This window comes from Camelina sativa, chromosome 10 (genome assembly GCF_030686135.1).
Source record: "Camelina sativa cultivar CO46 ecotype springtype chromosome 10, ASM3068613v1".
Classification (NCBI taxonomy): domain Eukaryota; kingdom Viridiplantae; phylum Streptophyta; class Magnoliopsida; order Brassicales; family Brassicaceae; genus Camelina; species Camelina sativa.
Genome location: NC_141889.1, coordinates 7,627,383 through 7,650,134, shown reverse-complemented (window position 1 = coordinate 7,650,134; position 22,752 = coordinate 7,627,383). Strand labels below are relative to the sequence as shown.

The 22,752-nt window shown below is 31.4% G+C and overlaps 3 protein-coding genes across 3 annotated transcripts; all 3 read right to left on the bottom strand.

Moving 5' to 3' along the window:
* Positions 1–675: 675 nt before the first annotated feature.
* LOC104717932 (MLP-like protein 328) lies at positions 676–1,925 on the bottom strand. Its single transcript, XM_087470692.1, has 2 exons — positions 1,554–1,925; positions 676–1,181 (listed from the first exon to the last, which is right to left on the bottom strand). The coding sequence occupies exons 1-2, from the start codon at positions 1,738–1,740 to the stop codon at positions 913–915; spliced, it is 456 nt and encodes a 151-aa protein (XP_087326818.1). The 5' UTR covers positions 1,741–1,925; the 3' UTR covers positions 676–912.
* A 5,032-nt stretch (positions 1,926–6,957) lies between these two features.
* On the bottom strand, positions 6,958–7,764 carry LOC104717930 (dirigent protein 6). The gene has a single exon (XM_010435573.3). The coding sequence runs from the start codon at positions 7,715–7,717 to the stop codon at positions 7,154–7,156; it is 564 nt and encodes a 187-aa protein (XP_010433875.2). The 5' UTR covers positions 7,718–7,764; the 3' UTR covers positions 6,958–7,153.
* Positions 7,765–10,535: 2,771 nt separating this feature from the next.
* LOC104717928 (cation/H(+) antiporter 17) lies at positions 10,536–14,637 on the bottom strand. Its single transcript, XM_087470747.1, has 4 exons — positions 14,275–14,637; positions 13,785–13,979; positions 12,014–13,015; positions 10,536–11,932 (listed from the first exon to the last, which is right to left on the bottom strand). The coding sequence occupies exons 2-4, from the start codon at positions 13,974–13,976 to the stop codon at positions 10,652–10,654; spliced, it is 2,475 nt and encodes an 824-aa protein (XP_087326873.1). The 5' UTR covers positions 13,977–13,979; positions 14,275–14,637; the 3' UTR covers positions 10,536–10,651.
* Between the last annotated feature and the right edge of the window lie 8,115 nt (positions 14,638–22,752).

Here is a 22,752-nt window from a genome sequence, read left to right as displayed (position 1 = left end):
CCATGACATTTATATATTTTGTTAATTATAGGGTAAATTTCCTAAATAATTACATGTTTTGGTTTAAAATATTCATAATGACACCCATGTTATATTTTCTTGGTAATGAAACACCAATGTTATATGATCTATTCTTCTCTTTGACACAATGCATATTTATTTTGCCACTTAACCATAATGATCTTTCCATTTTTGTTGACTAAAAATTTCTATAATATCTCCTTATTGTAAAAAAAAATCTGAAATATGCATTTATATATCATTTGTTTCTTCTTTTTTTACACACTTCTTGATTTAATTAATATTCATATATATATATATATATATATGACACCTGTAAGCAAAGTTGCTGGCTCCGCCACTGGTCGACAGACCTTAATTTCTAGATTAAGGGTCTTTCGGCAATGCTTTTTTTGTAATAAAGATCTTTCGGCAAATTTGTAAAAACAGAATTCTATAGCAATGATATTTCTGAGGTTTGTCTATGTAGATTGGGGATGTATAATATGCATCTGATGAGTGTGTCACGAATAAAATTTGCTGAAATATCTATGTATTTTTTTTAAGCTATTTATAATTAGCCTAATTCAAAAATACTAGATCGTTAACTAATAGTCTAATACTGGTCACAAGATGTTTAATAATATGTATAAATATGAAAAATTGTGAATTAAATAAACATTGAAACATGTGATAATTTTATTCTCAACAGTCATTATATCGATCGAATCCGATATATGATGAGCATAACAACATATTATATTAAAGCATCAGACAGAACCAAACGTACACATAGAAATGAAACTCCACAATACCCATTTATTATACTGAAAAAGCACCTTAATTCATAAATCGAGATGATGATGATGGTGATGGTGATGGTGATGGTGACTGTGACTTTGGTGGCGATGATTAAGTATTGATTACGTGGTTATCCATGTCAGCAACCAAGCTCTTGACAAATTTCATGTAGCCGCTTGGTTCTGGAGAGTCATCGTTGCGCTTCTCCCATATTAAAGTGATCTTGCCGACGCAGGTATCGTCAGATTTTTGAATAAATTGGTAGATGACGTCATACACTTTGAGCTGCTCCATAACGTGACCGTCCAGTCCTCTTAACGTTAACGTTTTAGTCTCGTCATCTATCTCTCTCTTCTCCTTAAATATCTCCTCCTTTCCATCTTTACATACACACACATGTTACATGTACGTGTTCATTAGTTAAAACTTCCCACAACCAACTACATAGTGAACAAAACCCTAGAGAGAGCTGAATATCGTTTCCAATGTAAACAAAAACCGCAAAATATGTAATTCTAAATAGTCGAGAGCCGACACCCTATGGTATTTTTAGGTGTATTCTCCAGCGACTTCTCCCAAATTGGCACAACTATGCGTGTATTCAATATATATATATATATATATATATATATATATATAATATAACATACATAATTCATACTTGGCAAATATAGACTACCAAAACCTAGTTTCACACGCTGTGTAAAAAAAAGTGTTAAATAGAGAGAGAAAGTGTATAAGTAAATGTGTACCCCAAGTGTAGTTCCAACTCCTGATAGAGCCGTGGGAGTCATGTTCACCTTCGTGAACGGTGACGTTTTGGATGTGGTGGCCGATGGCGTCAGGAAAGACATGGTTCTCGTTCTTCCACCTCTTGTAGTGTTTCTCAGCCGATCCTTTCAATGGAACCTCCGTTACGTATGTTCCCGAAGTTGCCATTTATATCTCTGTCTCTCTCTCTCTCTCGTTTTAAAGCTTCCACTTATTGTTTTCTTATGCTTTGTTTTGGTTGATACGATAACACTTGTCGTCGCCTTGGTTTATATAGTGAACGTGACGGTTAAAAACATGGTTTCTACCTTTTCTTCTCATCATTTGACAGGCATGCCAGAATCTTCTATTCTTCATATTTTAACCAACACTATTTAATGAGCACATGGGTCATATTTTTAGTTGATAGAGTTTCGACCACGTTATTTATGTGGGTAGGTGGCACATCATCCTCTAGAAATAATGCCCATACACATCTTAATCGCGAGGACAATTATACCTCTGTGTATATACTGCATACATAAAACTACAAAATAAAATGTTATTTAATAAGTATTTATATATACATTAGTAATTTAGTACATATGGTCATTTATATGCATAGTAAGCTTATACTTAAAAATAAAGTGTTTAGAAACTCCTAATAGATTTATTTCGAAAAATATTTGGACCTTTAGGGAAGATTCACTCCTATTCACTTTCTTTTAATTAATTAATCAAAATACAACAAGATGTTATGTAATACTATATTTAAAAATAAAGTAAAATTAAAATTATAAAAACAAAACAAACCAAGGAAACAGAATCTTGATTTTTTATTACATGACTTTAAATATCTGTTTGAATTTATATAAGAGGATTATGATTACATTTTTTAATTAAACGAAATTATACGTCGGGTTGAGTTTACAAATGAATATTTAGGATTTAGATTTTACAATTAAATGAGATTCTATATCTGTGTGAGTTTATAAATAAAAATTTGAGTTTAAAATTAAACGAGATAATGTGTCGGTTTGGTTAACTAAATTAATTTTTTTTAATAACTTCTATTTTAATATATTTATTAATTTAATTTATAATTTTTATTTAAATATAATATAATATGGTGCATTTTCATTGGTTAGAACAAAAGGGAAGAACAAATATATTCACCTCTAAAAATGAATCCAAGTATTGTTCATTTATTTTTTAAATTCTTTTAAAAATCGACCACATCTTGAAAGCACGACAAATATATAAATCGGTGAAACTATATGTAATATGTTCACAGAAACAATTTTCTTCACTTGAAATTTTTTTCAAATTTTCGTTAACTTCTTCAATCAACTTCTTTTCTTGAATCTAATTATTCTTAAATTATGGGTGTAAAATGATTGCACTCAATTAATAAGTTGAAAAAATTGAACAAATATTCAACCCACTTGTTACCATTTGAGATGAATATTTAAACCATGACTTAATTGACCTTTATTTAATCATGCAAATATAAAGTGTTTGGTTTAATGTTGTTGATAAGTATTTTACTATTTTTAACTACTGCAAATATATAGTGATTAATTGGCCTTTATGTCGTTGATTAGTACTTTTCACTAATTTAAAGGTGGAGCGGGTGAGACCAGAGTTTTAGTATGTACAAGAGGCATATATGTTCGTTTATGGAGCTGGAGACCGAGACACCTAACATTTCACGAAGGTTAAGGTATGTTTATTATATTGTATCTTGTAATAGATTTATGCCTTTTTGGCTTTCGCCTGCACTCGACATGTTGAAAGTCAAAACAATGTGCCCTGCATGTTCCTCTACTATACATCTGTTTGTTTACATTGTTTAACCATTTATAATAAAATACTATTAGATTAAAACCCACGTATACGCATGTTTATAATTTTTTTTGCGCAAAACGCATGTTTAAATTTAATTTTTTTGAGCAAAAATAAATTATATTAATAAATGATAATAATCTTTATACAATTGATTTGAAAGTCAATGAGGAGGTGAAAAACAACCAGAATAAAAAATACCAAAATTACAACCAAATTTTGCTAAGTTATGAACAGAGTTGTTATAGTCTACTAGAGCAAAAACAAAATTTGCAATCCTAAACTTTGATGACCAAGTCATTATATCCTGAACAATGTTGTCAATTGAAACATCGAAGAGTTTGCCATTCAACATTTTGGTTAAAGTCTCGTTGTCGCCTTCAAAAATAACATTTGTTAAACCTCTGATCCAACTTTGTTGTGTCGCTGCTAATAAGGCCTTTGCTTCGGCTTCTAGAGGTGACGTAGCATATCCTAGCACTGAAGCTCCCCATCCTTTGGATACACCATTTTGATCTCGCAGTACCCAGCCACATTTTGTTTGATTTGTGTTATGATCAAAAATTGCATCATAGTTGCAGCTTGTGAACGGTGGCGGAGGCTTTGTCCATTTTTTCCTTAGTTGCAGTTGGTTATGGCTGGTTCGGTAAAAATTGTTGTTGTGAAAGTAGTTCCATTCTCGTATATTTGATTTTGCACGAAGAAGAATTGTGTTTGGTTTATCCTGTTTTCTTTCAAAAGCAAAGGAGTTTCGACTTTTCCATATATGTCATAATAACCTAAATGGAAGAAGATGCATGTCCGTTGAAGTTGTGTTAGTATCATGATAATCAGAGCCGGCTTAAACATCAACTACACCCGGTGCGACAGTCCTTTTGCATCATCGTCAAAAAAAAATTGTAGCCAATCTTTCCATTTAACTCATTTGATTATGATATAACTGATTTTATAGGAAAAAAATACAAAGAAAAATAAGATTTTGTTAGGAAAAAATTAGAAAAGTAACTATGAGTTGTCAAAAAATAAGAAGAAAGATAATAATATGTTTAAGTTTAGGTTAACGTGTAAATAGTTTTATTAGTTTAATTTAGATTTTATTAAATAATAAGGTAAACATAAAAGAAAAAAAAAATTTGTTTGGACATGGTGCAAATGCACATCTTGCACTGGGTCAGCGCCGGGACTGATGATAATCAAAGATAGCTTCAATGAAAGATTCTACATTCAAGTATGTAGTGTAAAGCAGAGAGACAGGGATATTAGATATTTGCCAAATCGATTCAGCATATGGACAAAGGAAAAGTATATGTTTTGTAGTTTCATCTGCATGAAAGCATCGCGGACAAATAGGGTTGAGGTTCATTCCACGAGAGCTGAGTCGTGTGAGGGTAGGTAGAGACTTTGAAAGTACACGTCAAAGGAAATGTTTAATTTTTGGAAGTATATTAAGTTTCCACATCTTTATTTTTCGTTCAGGAGATCCATGGGGAATAGGTGAAAGATTGTTAGGTTGATCAGGTTTGTGCATTCATAACCATTAGCCTGAGCGAACTGTGTAATCACCATTTCTGTTGTAATGCCAAATAATTCTGTCTTGGAGATTTGAGTGGGGAAGGTATGTTTTTGTTATATGATCTCTATCATTCTTCGATATATGTTCCAGTATCTTATCCATATCCCAATGACGATGTTCTCCATGAGTAGATATAAGGTCAGAAATATTTACGGTGGAAGTTGAATCGGAGCTGAAAATAGGTTTTGGTGGATAGATATGATCAGATATTAATTAAATTTAAATTTTCTAATTGGTAAGAAAAATATATAAAATTAAATCAGATATTATGTTTTTTTTTTTGTTCAAAATCAGATATTATGTTAAAAATAGAAATTAGTTATATTCACTTATTTATTTATTTATTAGTTTTTAATTAAATATTCTCATTCCTTCTCAAATGTTTAGGTTTCTTAATCTTATGTAAATGAAATTATATAAATTAAAAACTATAATATAGAATAGAAGTACAAATTTTTTTTGTAATAGACTATTTCTACATTATAATCATTGTGATTTAGATGTTAATTTATACATGTCTTTTTCGTTTACAAATTTAGTAAGTTTTACTATAGTCGTGTGTAAATAATATGTTAAACTTAAATCACACCAATCATAAATTTAAACATACAAAGTTATGGTTTGAAATTTAAAAATATGGTTTTAAATTCACTTATAATTAAAATTATATAAACAAAATTTGTAAAAAAATAAGTCAAAATCTAGTTTGAAAAATAAGTCTAGGGTGATTAATGGTTAAATTTAAAAATATTATAAAATATTAGTTTCATAGTACCATTCAGTCTTGAAATTTAATAATTTTATATAGAAATGAAAAAAAAAATGTGACATCCATATTCCATGGTATGGTTATGCATTAAATAATTCGGATTGGTTTGAAATGGTTGGCCTAACTGTACATTAAACTTTGCCTGTCTCTGTCTAGAAATACAATAATTTAATCAATATTTAATAACTGAATTATTTATTAAAATTTTAAATTATTAAAAATAGATTCCACCAGTCATATTTTTAACATAAATATCTGATTTAATTTTACCAAGTGGCTACTAAATCTTTCAAATCGTCTATTATCGTCCCTCAGAAAAAAACGTATCTGCCTCTCTTTAACTTTTTGAATATTTTTAATCTTTTTAATATTCATATTTTCGGTGAGAGACTTCTTGCATTGGAGGTGCCCTAAAAACAAATTTTCGCGAGACCCTAAATTAAAATCAAAATGAGGAATTTGTTGGTAATACTTTATCGCTGCTCTTGCTGTCTTTTTTTTTTGTCCTTTCAAAACTTTTATCAAACATAATTGGACAATAGATGATCCGCTCATGAATCCTGCTCTAGTTGTCTCAATCTGTGGAAACTATGTAGTACGTTTCGAGAAAATTAGAAAATTATTATTTAAATATGTCACTGGCCATTCACAAAATTGCATCTAAGATGAATCCAGTGGGACTAAATATGAGCTCTTGTGAACAATCGAATCATATTATCGCAAACAAAGAATAAAAAGGGGGAACTTTTGTCAAGGTAGTACAGAGGAGAAGGAGGACTTAGCATCGACTCAATATGGTTTATCATATTTTAAGCATCTCTTGATGGTTATATGTTAGGGTTTGGAATAGAGAGACTCAAAGACATTAACACAAATGGTTTGATGATCTTCATCATTAATTAAGTACAAACTTTGACATCGTATAGTATGTGAAAAAACTAATCAATGTTTCATTTGATTGTTAAGCTTTCAGTTATCTTGAAGAAAACCATACCATTTTGTTTCAAGCATTGATACATTCATTGGCCCATACATTATTCTACTTGGTTCGGCTTGGATCGGCCCGATACAAACGGGCTAGAGAATATGTGGCGCACTTTAGGATCCAAATTCTATTAATCTGTGGCGCAGTTAGATTCATTTTTGAAAGTAGTTATTCAAAAATACATATGAAATATGGACAGGAGTACGACTAAACTATTTCATGCGGGTTGAGCCCTTTTTCATTTTAATAAAACTATCGGGAAAAAAAACTTTCATTATGTTTTGTTGACTTCTTGCAATTGACAACATTAACCATAAATCAAAATAAACACACAAAAAAGGACAAATAAAACACGTACTTAGTAGTAGTAACACATTATCTTTGTGTTAGCACACAAATTTCAAAAAAAGAAACACATATAATTAGTTAGCTAGTAACATTCGTAGAGTTTAATATCCATCTTAACTCGGAAATACTTAGCACCTTGAAATATATCTGTCACGAAGGTAGCGATCCCACGAGCCATGAAGAAGTCACCGGTTCCTCCAACGACCGATAGATCTCTTGTCGTCTCCATCATCAAATCCGCACCCATTATGTTCAATGTACCTTTGTGTTGCGTTGAGTTAAACACCAACGTGTAACAAAACCACGCATTGAAGTCCATCTTCATGTCATAGAAATAGAATCCTTGTGCACGAGCTACGGGTTCCGAGAGATAGTTTTTGTCCATTGTTATGGGGTCGTCGAAAATCACAAACTTACCGAACTTGAAGTTTCCTAGTCCCGGAGGGCTCACGATGGCGGCGGAGGTTGCGTTTGCTACATTGTCGCCATCGTAGAGGATGTCATGGAAGTAGAAGGAGAAGTGTTTGCATGGTTTTTTCTGATCGAGTGTTTTTCGTGATCCTAAGACAGTATCGGAGAAAAGTAAAACCAAAAAGAAGAATGAGAAGAGGGATTTGAAGAGTTGTTTCTCTATTAGAGATGCCATATAATTAGCTAGAGACTGGTGCGTAGTGAGTTGTGTAAAAATGATGAGGGCTTACACCCATTTATATAGAAGTGTTTTGAGGGACACAGCGAACTGGGTCGGTTATGTTTGGCCAAATTAAATTTTAATTAAAAGAAATAAGAGTGGAAAATAAGGTTTTAAGATCATGTTGAGGGACAAAAGCGGGGTTGGTGATAACTAAGCTACAACTTAATTCCACTTTTTTAGTTTTTTTTTCTTTTTTAAAAAAGAAGCAAAAAACAAAAAAAACTTACTTTCACTTTCTTGATAGAAATAATTTTTTTTGTTGACAGAAAGAAAAAGAGTGCATAGATTTAACGATTTTATATGTACTATAAAAACGTTTGGTGAGTCTCCAACCTAAAAGCATAAAGTAGAAGGCTAGCTAATATATCACAGCAAGTTGAAAACAAATTTAAACGAAAAAGAAAGTTTTAAGCGAAAATGGAAAAAACAAATCAATAATTAGAAAACTCTTTAGGAAATATTGCCTTAAAATAACGAACGCCTGCCCATCACACATGTGCGGTGCATATGGTTAAAACTTAAGACTAGGTAACGTGTAAAATAAATCACGTTTCAGCTTGGCTTCTAAGATTGCTACTAATTAACCCTTTTCTTCGTTAAAAGACATTTGATAATATTCCGAAAACTTTCTAGGTTATTGATAAATAAATTTAATGATACAAATTGTATCATACAATTAATTAAGATCGACACATTTTTTTTATTTATTACAGCACTAGCAAATATACAACAAAATAATTGAATAGATATCCTTACTACACGAAAGTAGATTATATATCTTAATTTATCTTCGCGTAGATTTTTCATATCATGAAGTCATACATTAAATTAGATCAACACAATATATATATTTAGATAATACAGAATATGAAAAAACTAACAACTTGGAAGGTAATAAAATTTTGAATTAAGAAAAAAAACAAATAAAGAAAAATGTTAAGATATGTAAAATTGTTGTGATACGAGTTTTGCAAAGTAACCAAAGCTTGAATCTTCAAAACTACGGTAGATCGTCAGGATGACAGGTTCATGATTCATGAAGATGTTTTATATAAACTTAAAAACTTAGTAATGTTAAGAGTATTTTATGTATATAAATGTTATAATTATACAAGGACATGCGCAATTGCTCATGTTGAACAATTATTCCCTCTATCGCTTTACTTTACGTATAAGACTAGTATATATATATATATATATAAATTATTTGAGAACTTTATAGTCAATTCATTCATTTAAAAATTCTTATTTGTTCTCATATTCATTTTAAAATACTATTAGTCAATAATATCTGTCACTAACTCCTTCCTAACACATGAGTAAAATCACAAACGTTAAAAAGTCAAACAAGATGATTTAATCTTAAGCAAAAGAAGAGTTCAAATGGGTTTAGTTGCCTAACTCCTCATTTGTCCCTTACTAACTTCAAAGTAGCTAGCCATGTCGAAACTAGATAGCTTCTAAACCAAGTAGGTTTAACAACTCATGAGACAACAACATAAGAAATTAAAGTAAGACCATGAATCCTACGTACAAATTTAGAATTTTTAAAAAACTGCTTTGAGACCATGAATCCCTTAAATTAACTAAAAAAGCTGCATGAAATCTGAACTAAAAGCTTTGTACCGAACCTTTTAAAATGGAGAAGTTAAACAATATCAAACCATAGCGCCATGTCAAGAAGTTGGTTGTAGTCTTGGTTATACTCAATATCGTGCTACGTAGCTAAAGATAAGTATGAATTTTTTTTCCTGAAAATAAGATAATTATATTTTAATTTTTATGATGTCAATAAAAATATCTAATAAAAGTGATTAGGAAGAAAGCCTCTTTCCTTAGTACGTAATCGGTTATTAACCACTGCGACTAGTTTTTAACCACTACTAAAGACCACTATATGGGACTTGAGTAAAATGCCAATTTTGTTACAAAGTACAGTACAAGCATGTACTTGGTTTTTACTCTGATGTATTTACCATTCGTTACAATATAACTATAAGCAATTAAGCACGTACGTGGTTTTACTATGATACATGATGGATCAAAGAAGGCAAGAGCTATGGTGCAGCATGATTTACAATTTCTCTACAACACACCTTCAAATTCTAGGATAAACGAATACATATGTGACATACCTGATATTTAATCAGTGGTTTGGCCCATCATCTTATATTTAGTATTTACAACATATCCGAGAGATTTGGTTACACAATTCCTAGGAAAAAAGGACCACTGCGTGATAAGAAATCTTAAAGCCATTATGCTATTCCCAAATTCATCATGGAAACATCATAGATTTATCAACTAAACAATTAGTGTGGGGCAAGCACACACAACTTATTATGAATAACAAACAAATTCAATGTTGACATCAAAGGTGATGAATTCAAAGACCGTTTTGTTTTCTCGTTTAAATGTCGACATAAAAGGTGATGAAACACATAAAATCATCACAACGCATATTTGCTTACGCAAAAAAATTGAAGTCAGTAGAAAAAAAATAAAGTCCCCAAAAAATAGTCCGTCAACGGCAAAACATTCCGATAAGGTCGTCAATCAAATTCCATGAAATTTTTTGACCAAAAAAACAATTATCATCAAACTGCCACCTGAACAGATGACCAAATATAGAACTTCCACCTGAATTTAATTATCATAATGTTTTAATTACAAACATTTTAATGAATAAGGGACATTATAGTTACAAGAGGGAATTCCCCTTGTCTCGTTAGTTATGAATTAAAGTTATAAAACCAAATGGAACTAAGACTTTGCCATACAAAGATAATATATTTGTGGTATTTAAAATATGCAATCACATGTTATTATTATATACAAGCCAATCTTTTGACCTTTCGAGTCTTGGAATCCCAAAGAGAAAAATCACTAACGACTCTCGGAATCTTCAACCAACGACTTTTCAGTCGTGATGTCCTTGGTAACTCCAACTACCGGAAGAACACGGCTTGCTGTGTACTGTTGCACCACTAACACTGACGCCGTTGTTGAAACATTTTCGCTTGCCGTTAACAAATTCCCGATCGGTCCAAGCTCCGGCGTATCGCTTCTTTCCACGTGCAACCCCGACGCCACCGAACCTTCCGGTGACTTCCCCACCAAGAAAAGATTGCTTTTAGAACACTCTTTGATAACCTCGAAAACTTCCTTGTAACATTTCACGATTTTCTCTTCGTAAACGATTAGAGATTCGGAATCTGAATTAGAAAGAGAACTTTCTTGTTCTTCAATCATTGCTTTCAGGTCGGATATAGCTTCTATATCAATCAACTTGGTATCCCCGGAACATGATGCCTGATCTTCGATTATCTCAAGCTTCACATTTTCCGGTTTAAATTCCTCGCTAGGAATAAACCGAACAACGGTTAAGCTTATCCCGGGATGTTCCGCCATACGCATCGCAAACGCTAACGCCTCCCGATCATCATTCCCTCCAAAGAACAAAACCGTTATTACCAACGAGAAATCACTAGACGCGACACGAGTCGTACCACCAAGCCCACGATCAACCAATATCGCAACAGAACATGGAGCCTCTTCCATAACCTTCTTGTTAATCCAACGGTAATCGTTCCGAGTCGTCTCCCATGTTCTGTCCAGCCTAACGTGCTTATGAAACGGAAGAATCACCATAGCCGTGCTTTTGCGTTCCGCGCTTTGACATATATCCTCATGTATAGTCGCCATCGCTGAGATTGCCGTCATGGGACGCACAGAGACACGGCTGAGTCTTCGGAAGGCCTCAAATGCGACCACGACCATGTCGGAAGAACTATTGTTACCAGTTTTGTCTTTGTTCCAGAATGGAAGTCCATTTTTCCTGACCTTGTGTGCCATGAGTACAGCGGATGATCTCTCGGAAAGCTCCATAAGATGCATTGCATAGACCGATAGAGTTTCTTTGCGGTTTGAGCCTCGGGATGCTTCTATGAGGTTGACGATCGTTGGGATGTTCATTATGCTCTGGAAACAGAACATGAGACGGAGAGGTTTGTTGGACTTTTTCGTCTCCTCGATTGTTCGGTTTTGGTAATCACCTTTGGCTAAAGATTTACCCGGTTTGTACACCGCTAGAACTAGAGGAGTCGTCATGAACGTGGTAAATATGGCCATTAAAACCATTATAGCGAAAATCTGATCGTTCAAAACCTGCCAAAACACATGGAACCAAGTTAACATGCAAATATTTTGTAGAATATGTTTTTAAAAATTTGAAATCTATGAACTTACCCCTCTGTCTTTACCGATGTTAAGGACGATGAGCTCAACAAGGCCTTTCGTGTTCATCAAGAAACCGAGTGCTAAAGACTCGTCAAGGGGAACTTTGCAGTAAAGGGAAACGAGAACTGTACCGACGATTTTACCAAAACAAGCATTGAAAATAACCAAAACCAAGAGTCCCCAAGACTGAGCTCCTTGAATCGTCGCCACATCCGTTTTTAAACCGCTCGAGACAAAGTAAAGCGGCAAGAAAAGACCCGACACGAGATCCTCAACTTTCTCAACGAGAGCATTCGCGAAATTACCTTCTTTAGGGAAAATAACCCCGATCACAAACGCACCGAACAGCGCGTGGATCCCAATCAAGTCTGTGACAAAGCTAGCAGCAAGAACAATACCTAACGTGCAACACACGTAGAGTTCATTAACTGGCTCTCCCTCAGGACAACGTTTAGCAATCAACTTAATCCCCGGTTGCACGACAAAGATACAAAACAAGACGAAACCGCAACCCGCAAGAAACACCCAAAGAGATGTGAGAGGAGAGTTCCCATCGCCCGAGAGAGCCACGGCGAGAGCAAGGAGAATCCAAGCTGCCACATCATTGACCGCAGCAGCCGACAAAGCAATCTTTCCGACATCAGTGGTGAGAAGCTTGATCTCAGCGAGAATTCGTGCCAAAACGGGAAATGCGGTGATGGAGAGAGCAACCCCCATGAAGACGAGGAAAGGAGCTTTACTGACTCCATCAGCTATGGTACTTCGGAGAGCAAACGAAGTTCCAATACCAAAGATAAAAGGAAGAGTGATTCCGGCTAAGGCAATCGAGAGAGCTCTCTTTCCGGTTCGTTTGAGGGATTTAGGGTCGAGCTCGAGACCAACGAGGAAGAGGAAGAAGATGAGTCCTAAGTTTGCAAGTGTGTCTAAAACCGTTAGACTCCTTGGTGGGAAAACCGTGGTGAGAAACTTTGAGCTTTTCCCAAGAGCTGATGGTCCAAGTAATATTCCACCCTAATCACAACAAAAACATAAACTCAAACTTAATGACATTATAATTCCGAATAAAACAATGTAATAAACGAATAATCAATGATATATTCCACCCTAAAACCACAACATAGAAGGTAAAAGTTATATACAGTACTCCATTATAATTCCAAAAATAATAGTGATATGTGTTTTATTTTAATAGTGTAGTATTTGCCTAGTCATATAATAAGGGAAGTAATTAAACATCCATCATCTATGACTAATTAACATCGTCATATTATTTTATCAGAAAAATAGAATCGTCATATTATTTTATTCCAAATGTTGGAATTTATCACTGCTAACAAGCCACAAGATTCATAGGAACGTGGAAGCATAAACAGATAATATAAGATTTTTGCTTAAAAAAAAAAAGTTAAGAGATATTATAAGATATTAATATGTGTGTGTTAATTGTGTAACTGTAAGATACTCTTAAAAGCTTAACGTGTTAGCGAATTTTGTGGAAGAAAACGAATATTCTGATGAAAGTTCCTACGATAGCTATGTCATAAATAAGACCGACGACTTATTCACAACCGTATGATTGGAGCTAAGCAGCCTTAATTAGAATTTTAATGTAAATTTCTAAAAATTCCGTCACCTTATCTAATTATTTGATCAAACTGGTAACAATATCTTTTTGACTTCTAATTAGACCCCAAAATGGATATGAATATATATAATAAACGTTGACCCAAAAAAAATATTTTATATATAAATAAATAATTGAAGAGATAAAGAAACGTACGACAATCTCGGCGATGACACGTGGCTGCCGGAGTGGACGGAGGAGAAAAGCAAGAAGACGAGTAAGAAGAAGAACGATACAGATCTGGAGTATGAGAAGAGGCAACGCGTGCTTCAGAGGATTCTCGCCTTGGAATACTCCATTAGAGGTTGCTTTCATTGGTCCTGGACATGTTGTACCATTTGTTCCCATGACCTACAATTTCGAATTGTTTTTACCAATTAGTCATGTAGCATGTTTTTGCATTTTCCGGGAAGAAATGCACATTATTAGCGATTTGGGAATTGACTTCTCAGCATAATCATAGGATTAAAAATATAAAAAAAAAAAGAGAGAGAGTAAAATTATGGTTAGTCAATAGAAGAAACGTAACAAAGAAAGTGCAGGTTACAGGATACAATGATCGATTGTGTTATTTATCTCATGGGATTTAAAAAGATGAGTATATACATAAGAGTTTTGGATTAGATAGAGAAGAAGCGATACTTACGGATAAGTAAAATATCTGAAAACGTAGATTTTTATTGGACGGGAGAAGATTCTATCCGTTTCTACTTGGTTGATTTAAGATCTGCGCGAAGGGACTAATACGAACTTTGTGATTGGTGTTTGTTGAAATTTGGAACTTTTTCTCTTTATAAACAGAGGACTTGAGGTCAAGTGTGGATAATGGATATGGATGCAGTATCAGACCCATTACTAGGGGTCTTTATATAGCCTGCAAGTCTCTTGAAATACCCATAATGCCCCTATTTGCGCGGGAGTTACTTCCTTTTTTGTTTTTTTTTTTTTTTTTCTTTTCTCTATACGTATGTATAAATAAAAGATAGAAATACATTATCTTTGAGGCTAGGGTTGGCAAACTAGCAAATTGATTTCTTTAAGTAATTTGGTGACTAATGATTCTGAATTTGGACCGTTTTTGGCGACTAGTCATCTATATGTACAGTACTAGTGTACTAGTTTTCAGTATGGGGTTATGTGTGAGCAGTACATTTGTTTTGCATTCTATTGTAATTAACATTTTATAGTTTTTACTCATGGAAATGACCTCATATTACCTCAAACCTAATTAAACTCTACTCGGCTATTTCATCTTAATTCAGCATGTACACAATAATTGGGTTTCACTATCATTTACTTAAATTCTTTAAGACCCCAATATCTAATATTTCACAAATCATTTTAGAAGATGTATTCAACTTGACATTATAAGTGATTTATATAAAAATTATAAATTCTATGTTATTCAATATAGATTTTAAACAGTCTTATGAAATCCATTGTTATTGAACTAATGGTTTTAAAATCTACTTTAAAATCCATTATTATTCAAAACAGTTTCTGAATTTAGATTTTAATGATTTTTAGAGATTTTGGAGGATTTCAAATGATTTCTTTAGTTAAAAATATAGAACCAAATCTCATGGTTTTAGGTGGGATTTATAAGAATTTTACAATAAATCATTTAGGGAGTGTATTCAATCTAATATTCCAAGGGATTTGAGTTTTCATAAGATTTTAAATGATTTGGATGATTTTTGAGATGTTGGTATGATTTATTGTAAAATTCTTTCAAATTTCACATAAAACTATGAGATTTGGATTTATGTATTTTTAACTAAATAAATCCTCCATAATCCCTAAAAATCATTAAAATCCAAATCCACAAAACAGAATAACAATGAATTTTTAAGTAAATTTTTAAATCATCAGTTCAATAACAATTAAATTATATTTGTAAATCATCAGTTCAATAACAGTGGATTTTAATAAATTTTTTAAAATTCATGATTGAATAACATATGATTTGTAAATTTTAGACAAATCACTTAAAATGTCAAGTTAAATACACCTCTCTTAAACTTCACTAAAATCATCAAAATCATTTAAAATCTTACGAAAACTCAAATAACTTGCAATATTAGATTGAATATATCCTTTAATCTTAAACTTAGGATTCACCATGTACAGTATTCGTTTTTATCTTATTAAATCATTGCTACTAAAACTTGAGCTCTTTGATTCCAATTTCCAATTCTCATACATTATTATTTTTCACTTATCAAATATAGGATCCTTACAAACTTGAGATCATTGTATGCATGTTCATCAGGAGTCTCTCATTGATGGTGGTGCGTTCATATGTCAACATCTGTTTCGTCCTCTCTACAATCAAAATTTACCCCTATCAGATGCATAATATTTGTTTAATAATATGACGAGCATATACCAAATATATAATTAATAATTGAAGGACCCTTGAGGTGGTTAATTAGATTTTAAAATATAATAAAATAACAATAACCACAAGATGAAAAGCTTATTTATTTATTTTAAAAACCAAAAAAAAGGCTACTAAAATAAGACTTCTATTTTTTATTATATATATATTATTAATTTTTATCAGATAAGATGACACAGAAATTGCAAGTCTTATTTCTATACTTGCCACTTGTAAGATAAGCCCAAAATTACAGTCTTTATTTCCATCTCGGCATTCACATTTCAGATAGAGCCACCTAAAGAAGAAAGCAAATAAAATAGTCAAAGTAGACTGTTTTGTACATAGATCTCAAATGTTTATGGTCTCTCTCTAACTCTCTTATCAGTCATCGCCGTATGCCACCATCTCACACATTTCTAGCAACGTAAAGTTGACCAAATTAAGCTTCTTGAACGCATTTTTTCTTTCTCTTATAAACGCAGAAGAATATATTACCATATATCTCGTACATGCACAAAGAGGTATCTATGACTAAACACTCTCGAAATAAAACACCGACCACCATTTTACATGTAATCCAAATTATCCAATCCCTATACAAATAAAGTAAATGGAACTAAAGGTCTCAGTAGCACAAATGAATGAGTAAGAAATTAGTTTGAAAATGTTATTTTGACAGGTAGTTCAACCCGTCAAATGGGATTACAAACAGTGAATACATTATCCAAATTCGATTTACATTCAACGTCGCAATCAATATGACAGATCATATATTTTAACTTAACAGAGTAGTTTGACCAAAAGAAAAAAGATAGAGAGATTAAACTCAAATATAACTCCACCATCCTAGAATTAATTCATCCTCGTTACTAATGTTTTTGAGCCATTAAAACTTTCTTAGATAGTATAAGAGTTGAAATCATAACTAACAACTAAGTATCGAACAACAAACACATATATGCTACTAGAAAGTAACCCACGCATCAACAAACACATATATACTACTAGAAAGTAGCCCACGCGATGCGTAGGTTATGTATGCATTATTAATTTGAAATAAAAAAATGAAATTTATATTCAATTGTATTTGAAATGTGCATGTAATTGTTACTATATGTATTGAAAATTATTTTTTTATAATATTACGGTCTAACTATAATATTTTAATATATAATTGTTATATGATACTTTATAAAAGAGTCATTTTGAGATAGAGGAAAAAATTTAAAGTACGTAGTATTGTTGAAAATATTTAAACAATATGTTACTATAATAATAGGACTATTTTTTAAGTTACCACAAAATTAATTTAATTTGATATTTTTGTTAAGTAATTAAGATAAATTATATTTATTTACACTTTTGTTTTTTTGTTTTTGGAAAAAAACTGATCAGTAGTCTAAAATGAAAATTGTAAGACCTAACATGAGCAAATAATTAATAATGAATTATTAATAAGCTTGAAAGAAACTGAGCAGTAGTCTAAAATTATAATTACTTTGATAGATAAATTAATGTTGTTCTATACATTTATTTTACTTTCATCATCTAAAAGTAATACTTAACAACAAATAATTTTAAAAGAAATACCTTCTCTTGTAAACTATTTTCAATAATATCCTTATATATATACAAAATAACTAAATTCTAAACCCTAAACACCAGATACTAAACATACTAAACATTATAATTGATGCAGCGTGCATCGTTCTTCCGCCTTGTGACACACTTACGTCGATGTTGTGTTGCGTGTGCCGCAAGGCTCGTTATATGTGTTTGTTTTTGGATTTGTTTTCCTTTGGTTTAGGATAAACTCGAGTCTAAATTCTTGGATTTAGGATTAGGATGTATCTTTTAGTTTCGCCTTAAATAGATTCGCAAATCTCTGTATCATAATCATTGATTTGAAGTCTAATAAAAAAAACCAAAACAGAGGCAATATTTATTGCCAAAAGAGCTTTTGTTAAGCCCTGAGAGGAGGACTCTCGTTTCGTTCTTGTTCGTTCTGTTCCACCTTCGTCGACCCGTTCTTCCCCCTCACCTACGATGACAAACAAACACTCTGTTTTTGTCCAAACAAAACAGAGCTGTCGCCTTTTAACCCCTTTTAAGCTTCCACCCCTACACCAATAATACTAAACATTATCTCTCCATCACTCTTGAATTAACTTGCCTCAACTTTTTATGTTTTGTGAATGATTTCATAAATATAACATTTAACTTTTATAAATTTTATACTATGGAGTATTGATGTACCATTTTTTCCACTTCTAGCTTTTTTTATAACTTAGTTTACCTCTGTATAATTAACTTTGATTTTGCTCGGTCCAAACGTTTTTAAGTGCCTTTGATATGCCTCCATTTTCATGGATAGTGATTCTCCACAATCCAGCTTGGCCAATATTGTTATATGCCTCCATTTATCATTAATTTTTTTTCAACATATAATCGCAAAGGCCCGATTCATAGCCAGTCCCTACTAAGCGAGATAACGTGACATAGTGGAATCAAACTCCGGTGGGATCAGTCACAGAGTTGGTGCTGTAACCACTTGACTAAAAAACTTCCCATCATTGAAAATTTTAAAATTTATGTGGGACTGTAGTAAATGGTTATATTAGACAATACTCCCTCTGTTCCTGATTAATCCTTTTTTTTTTTTGCAACATTTGGTTTTCTCTAGAAAATGGATGGAGTAGATTTTAGTGAGAAAAAAATATTGTGACTATTGTAATATACATATTAGTTGATGGGCTTTTAAACATAATTTAAATTTGTTGTCTAAGGTTGTTTAGTCTGCTTGCCCTCCGGAACTGGATTGGCTCCTTTCTTGATACGATGTTAAAACAAACACATAAACCTAAAATAAAGACGTTTAACTAATCCTCAGGAAAGTTAAAATAATGGCTACATATATAAAAACCAAGATTAAATTTTGATTAAAAAGTAAATAAAGGAATTCAGATTAAAATTTGGTTAATCATAGTTTTTAAGAATCTACCTTCTTGTATCTTGAGAAGAATTTAGCTGAGCCTTTAATATCCAATGATTTCATTCCATGGCTTCTATATAATAGAGTTTTGCTAGCTTCACTAAGCTATAAATCTACAAAAATAATAAATAATAAATAACATATCAAATTGTAATTTGATCGTTAACAAACTTGGTTAAGAAAATGGGAAACAAAATGATTTTACAAAATGTACCTTGTCAATGCATCTATGTAACTATTCTACCAAAAATAAATGCGTCTACGTAACTATAAAAGTTGGAAAATACATGAAATATATCTTGATTATGGAGAGAAAGGGTAGATATATTTTGGTTTAATTATAAGGACACCTTGCTAGACATCAAACCTCTGTTTGGATCATCAAGGATTGGAGAAGGGTACCATCATAATCAAGAAACATGACGATCTTGTTTCCTCTTGCAGCTCGCATTGGTGATATATGTTATAACAAGTCTAGCATTTGAGAGTAAATTTGAGTCTAAGTATTTAAGTAAATGTCTACCTATTTGAATGTTAGATATATGCTACTCTTAGGTTCAAAATAATTTATTAACAGTTACAAATTTGGGAATTATGGAATTTGGTGTCAGAACTTTAGTAACATAAATATTTGAAAATGGAAATCTTTTCATTAGACTAAATACATTTCAATGGATGGTTATTGAAATTATAACTCTCTTTAATATATGGTGAAACCAATTTGTAACCCACTACATGATATTAAATTTCAAATTTTAATATATTTTCCATATAAGAAATAACAAACTTTATGATTTAATTAATACTATTTTAAATATGTCACTTATAATTTTCTAATGAAATAAATAGATAGAAAATCAAGAAATTCAACATATATGATATATATATATATATATATATGATTCGAACATGACAACAATTCTGAAATGCTCTTGACAAGAACGATCTTCTGTTGATATGTGTATTGATATAAAAGGAAAAGCTATTGTTGTGTAATTTATCATAATTTAATAGGATTTTAGTGGAAGTGTGGAGCTGCCTTACTTTATTGCCTACTCTAATTAATGAAAGAAAATATTATATGATTCTAAATGTGTAAAAATTAAGGTTTATAAAATTACATAAAAGCTTAATCATAACATGTCAATAATCTGATTTTGTTTGATAAAAGAACTTAATATATAAAAGTGGATTTAAAAATATATGTCAATTGTACCAACATTAAGAGGAGAAATATGATTATTTGAAATTAGAAATGATAGAAATTTGTTTTAAATGAATAAAATGAAAATAATCTGATTTTGTTTGATAAAAGAACTTAAAATATAAAAGTGGATTTAAAAATATATGTCAATTGTACCAATATTAAGAAGAGAAATATGATTATTTGAAATTAGAAATGATATAAATTTGTTTTAAAAGAATAAAATGAAAATAAAGGATGACACGTGTTACTAAACGAAAATGCCAAATGTCGCAGCTAAAGTTAGAAAAACTTTCTCTTATATAATATTTATATAAGATTATTAAACAATTAAGAGATGTGTGTTTTTGCTTCCTAATGATCAAACAAACTCAGGAAGAGGGAATCTTCATGTCTCTCCCAAACAGTAAAATTATAATCTGTACATAATATTTAAATATTATATACATCGTAAAATTTATGAATTTTGTTAGCTACATTCCATGTTGAGAATGTGCGCAAGGGATTATTACATCTCAAACTCATCAATTCAACTGATGTAGTAATACATTTACATTATTTAATTTACTAAACTACGTATCTTACATTTTCAGTGTCGAATTCATAACGTGTTCTTTTTAGTGGTCTAATATTTGTATCGAGTCAACTTGGATAATTCTACATTATGAATGTGATTTTCTGATTTTCTCTATTATTGGCCATGAGTAGAGGAACTATGATATTCAATTCGAGGAGTTGGGGTCGATTTTTTAGTTGACTTTTTCAGTTTTTTTATATATATAATGTAACATAGAATGGATAATTATAAACTATATACTAGTATATAGTGTGTTTGATGATTTGTGTAAGTGAAAACTTAAAAAAAACCGGTAAACTTATACTTCTTATATATATATATATATATATATTAATTAGCCATAATTTAACTTATACTTCCACTGAATCTTTATAATGAGTTTTCTCCACTAGTAACTTCTTCTTTTTTGTTTTTTTAGTAAGTATCCACCAGAAACTTAAAGAACTTTCTATATGTGCTATCATAACTTGCATCTTTAATAACCTAAACCTATGATATTAGTTTGAAATCAAAGCATTCCTGTTTTCAAAACAAGAAAACCATTGTTTCTTTCAACATAATAAAGTATTTTAATATATTTGAAATGTTCATCAACAAAAATTTATTATATATAAAATATCATCAATCATATACTTCGAACGTCAGATTCCAATTCAATGTATTATCGTTTGATAAGTTAATGTCAATGCTTGATTGATTGAACATATAAAATGTTGGTTGATTAATGGATCACTTAGAAAATTCTAATTAATAAGTTGAACGGAAATAACAATAAATATACATCAACTATTATCAGATTCTTGTCGAAACTCTTATAAAAATCATAAAATATTTTGTATGTATTTGCTGAGTAATGTTTAACAAATACTGATATTAACATAAACCATGTATTATCCAAAAATTTGGGATCTATATATATGACTCAAAACGAATTTGTAAAAGTTTGCAATCAGCAAGCAAATTAAGTATGTTCAGATATTTTTTGAATCTATGATAAATGGCATATACAAAATTATCATCGCAATACATTTAATATACCGTAGAAGTATTTTGATATAATGTATATTAAAGAAAACAAAAATCGTGGTACCATACTCTGATCTACGCTGTGGTTGTGCAGTGTGCACACCTGTTACGCGTGTCTGTCATGTTGAAGTGGTAAACCACCCAAAGTTTAGATAAGAGTGGCTTTCTAATTGGAATCAGAGATAAATATTTTTTAACAAGAAACTACAATACGGCAACATACAAACACATAAAATAAAAAGTTTAGAGTTTCCGGACACGTGAAAGGGACATCAGAGAGTAGTGACACGTGGGTGTACTGTAACGTTTCGGCTATACAAAAAGTTCAATTCATGATCAGTTGTTAAATACTAATATACTATATACTTCGTCCTATAAATCGCTTTCAACCGAGAGAGTCAACTAATATACTTTGATGATTAAACCTTAGCCGACTTTTTTTTATAATGTTAAACAATACACAATTCGTTTTTAACTTTCAACTTTGGATTCGGATAGAATGATCCGATGGGGATTACTTATCAATTCCTTTCATTTATATCATTTTCTCTAATTCAACTATGGATTTATCTTCTTAACCCAAGTCCAATTTTCCAGAACTTATCCTTTTTATTTAAAAACTTTTACGGTTATATCACCATTCATGTTAAATACTACATCTAATCAAGAAAACATATGGTGATCATAGATACATAAGACTTTCCTCCCAATGACCAGTGTTTAGGTAATCATGCATGACGTCGTTTTATACATTATGTATTTTGTATACCAACTTGGCATACCTAAGAATCCCATATTCTTACCTCACGTCACGTTCTATCAGATAATCACACAGATACGTCTAAGACTCAAAGGTGTATGATTGGTGTTTGGTAGAGACTCTACCATAGAGTACTCGGTAGGGAGAAAGAAACAAAAAACAAAAAGTAAAAGAGAACAAAC

Excerpts from the sequence above, each read along its gene's own strand:
- LOC104717932 (XM_087470692.1), bottom strand. The coding sequence starts at position 1,740 with ATGGCAACTTCGGGAACATACGTAACGGAGGTTCCATTGAAAGGATCG. Across the intron at positions 1,182-1,553 it reads GAGTTGGAACTACACTTGGG|ATGGAAAGGAGGAGATATTT; the intron begins GTACACATTTAC and ends GTGTATGTAAAG.
- LOC104717930 (XM_010435573.3), bottom strand. The coding sequence starts at position 7,717 with ATGGCATCTCTAATAGAGAAACAACTCTTCAAATCCCTCTTCTCATTC.
- LOC104717928 (XM_087470747.1), bottom strand. The coding sequence starts at position 13,976 with ATGGGAACAAATGGTACAACATGTCCAGGACCAATGAAAGCAACCTCT. Across the intron at positions 13,016-13,784 it reads GTGTCATCGCCGAGATTGTC|GGTGGAATATTACTTGGACC; the intron begins GTACGTTTCTTT and ends TGTTGTGATTAG. Across the intron at positions 11,933-12,013 it reads ACATCGGTAAAGACAGAGGG|GTTTTGAACGATCAGATTTT; the intron begins GTAAGTTCATAG and ends GTGTTTTGGCAG.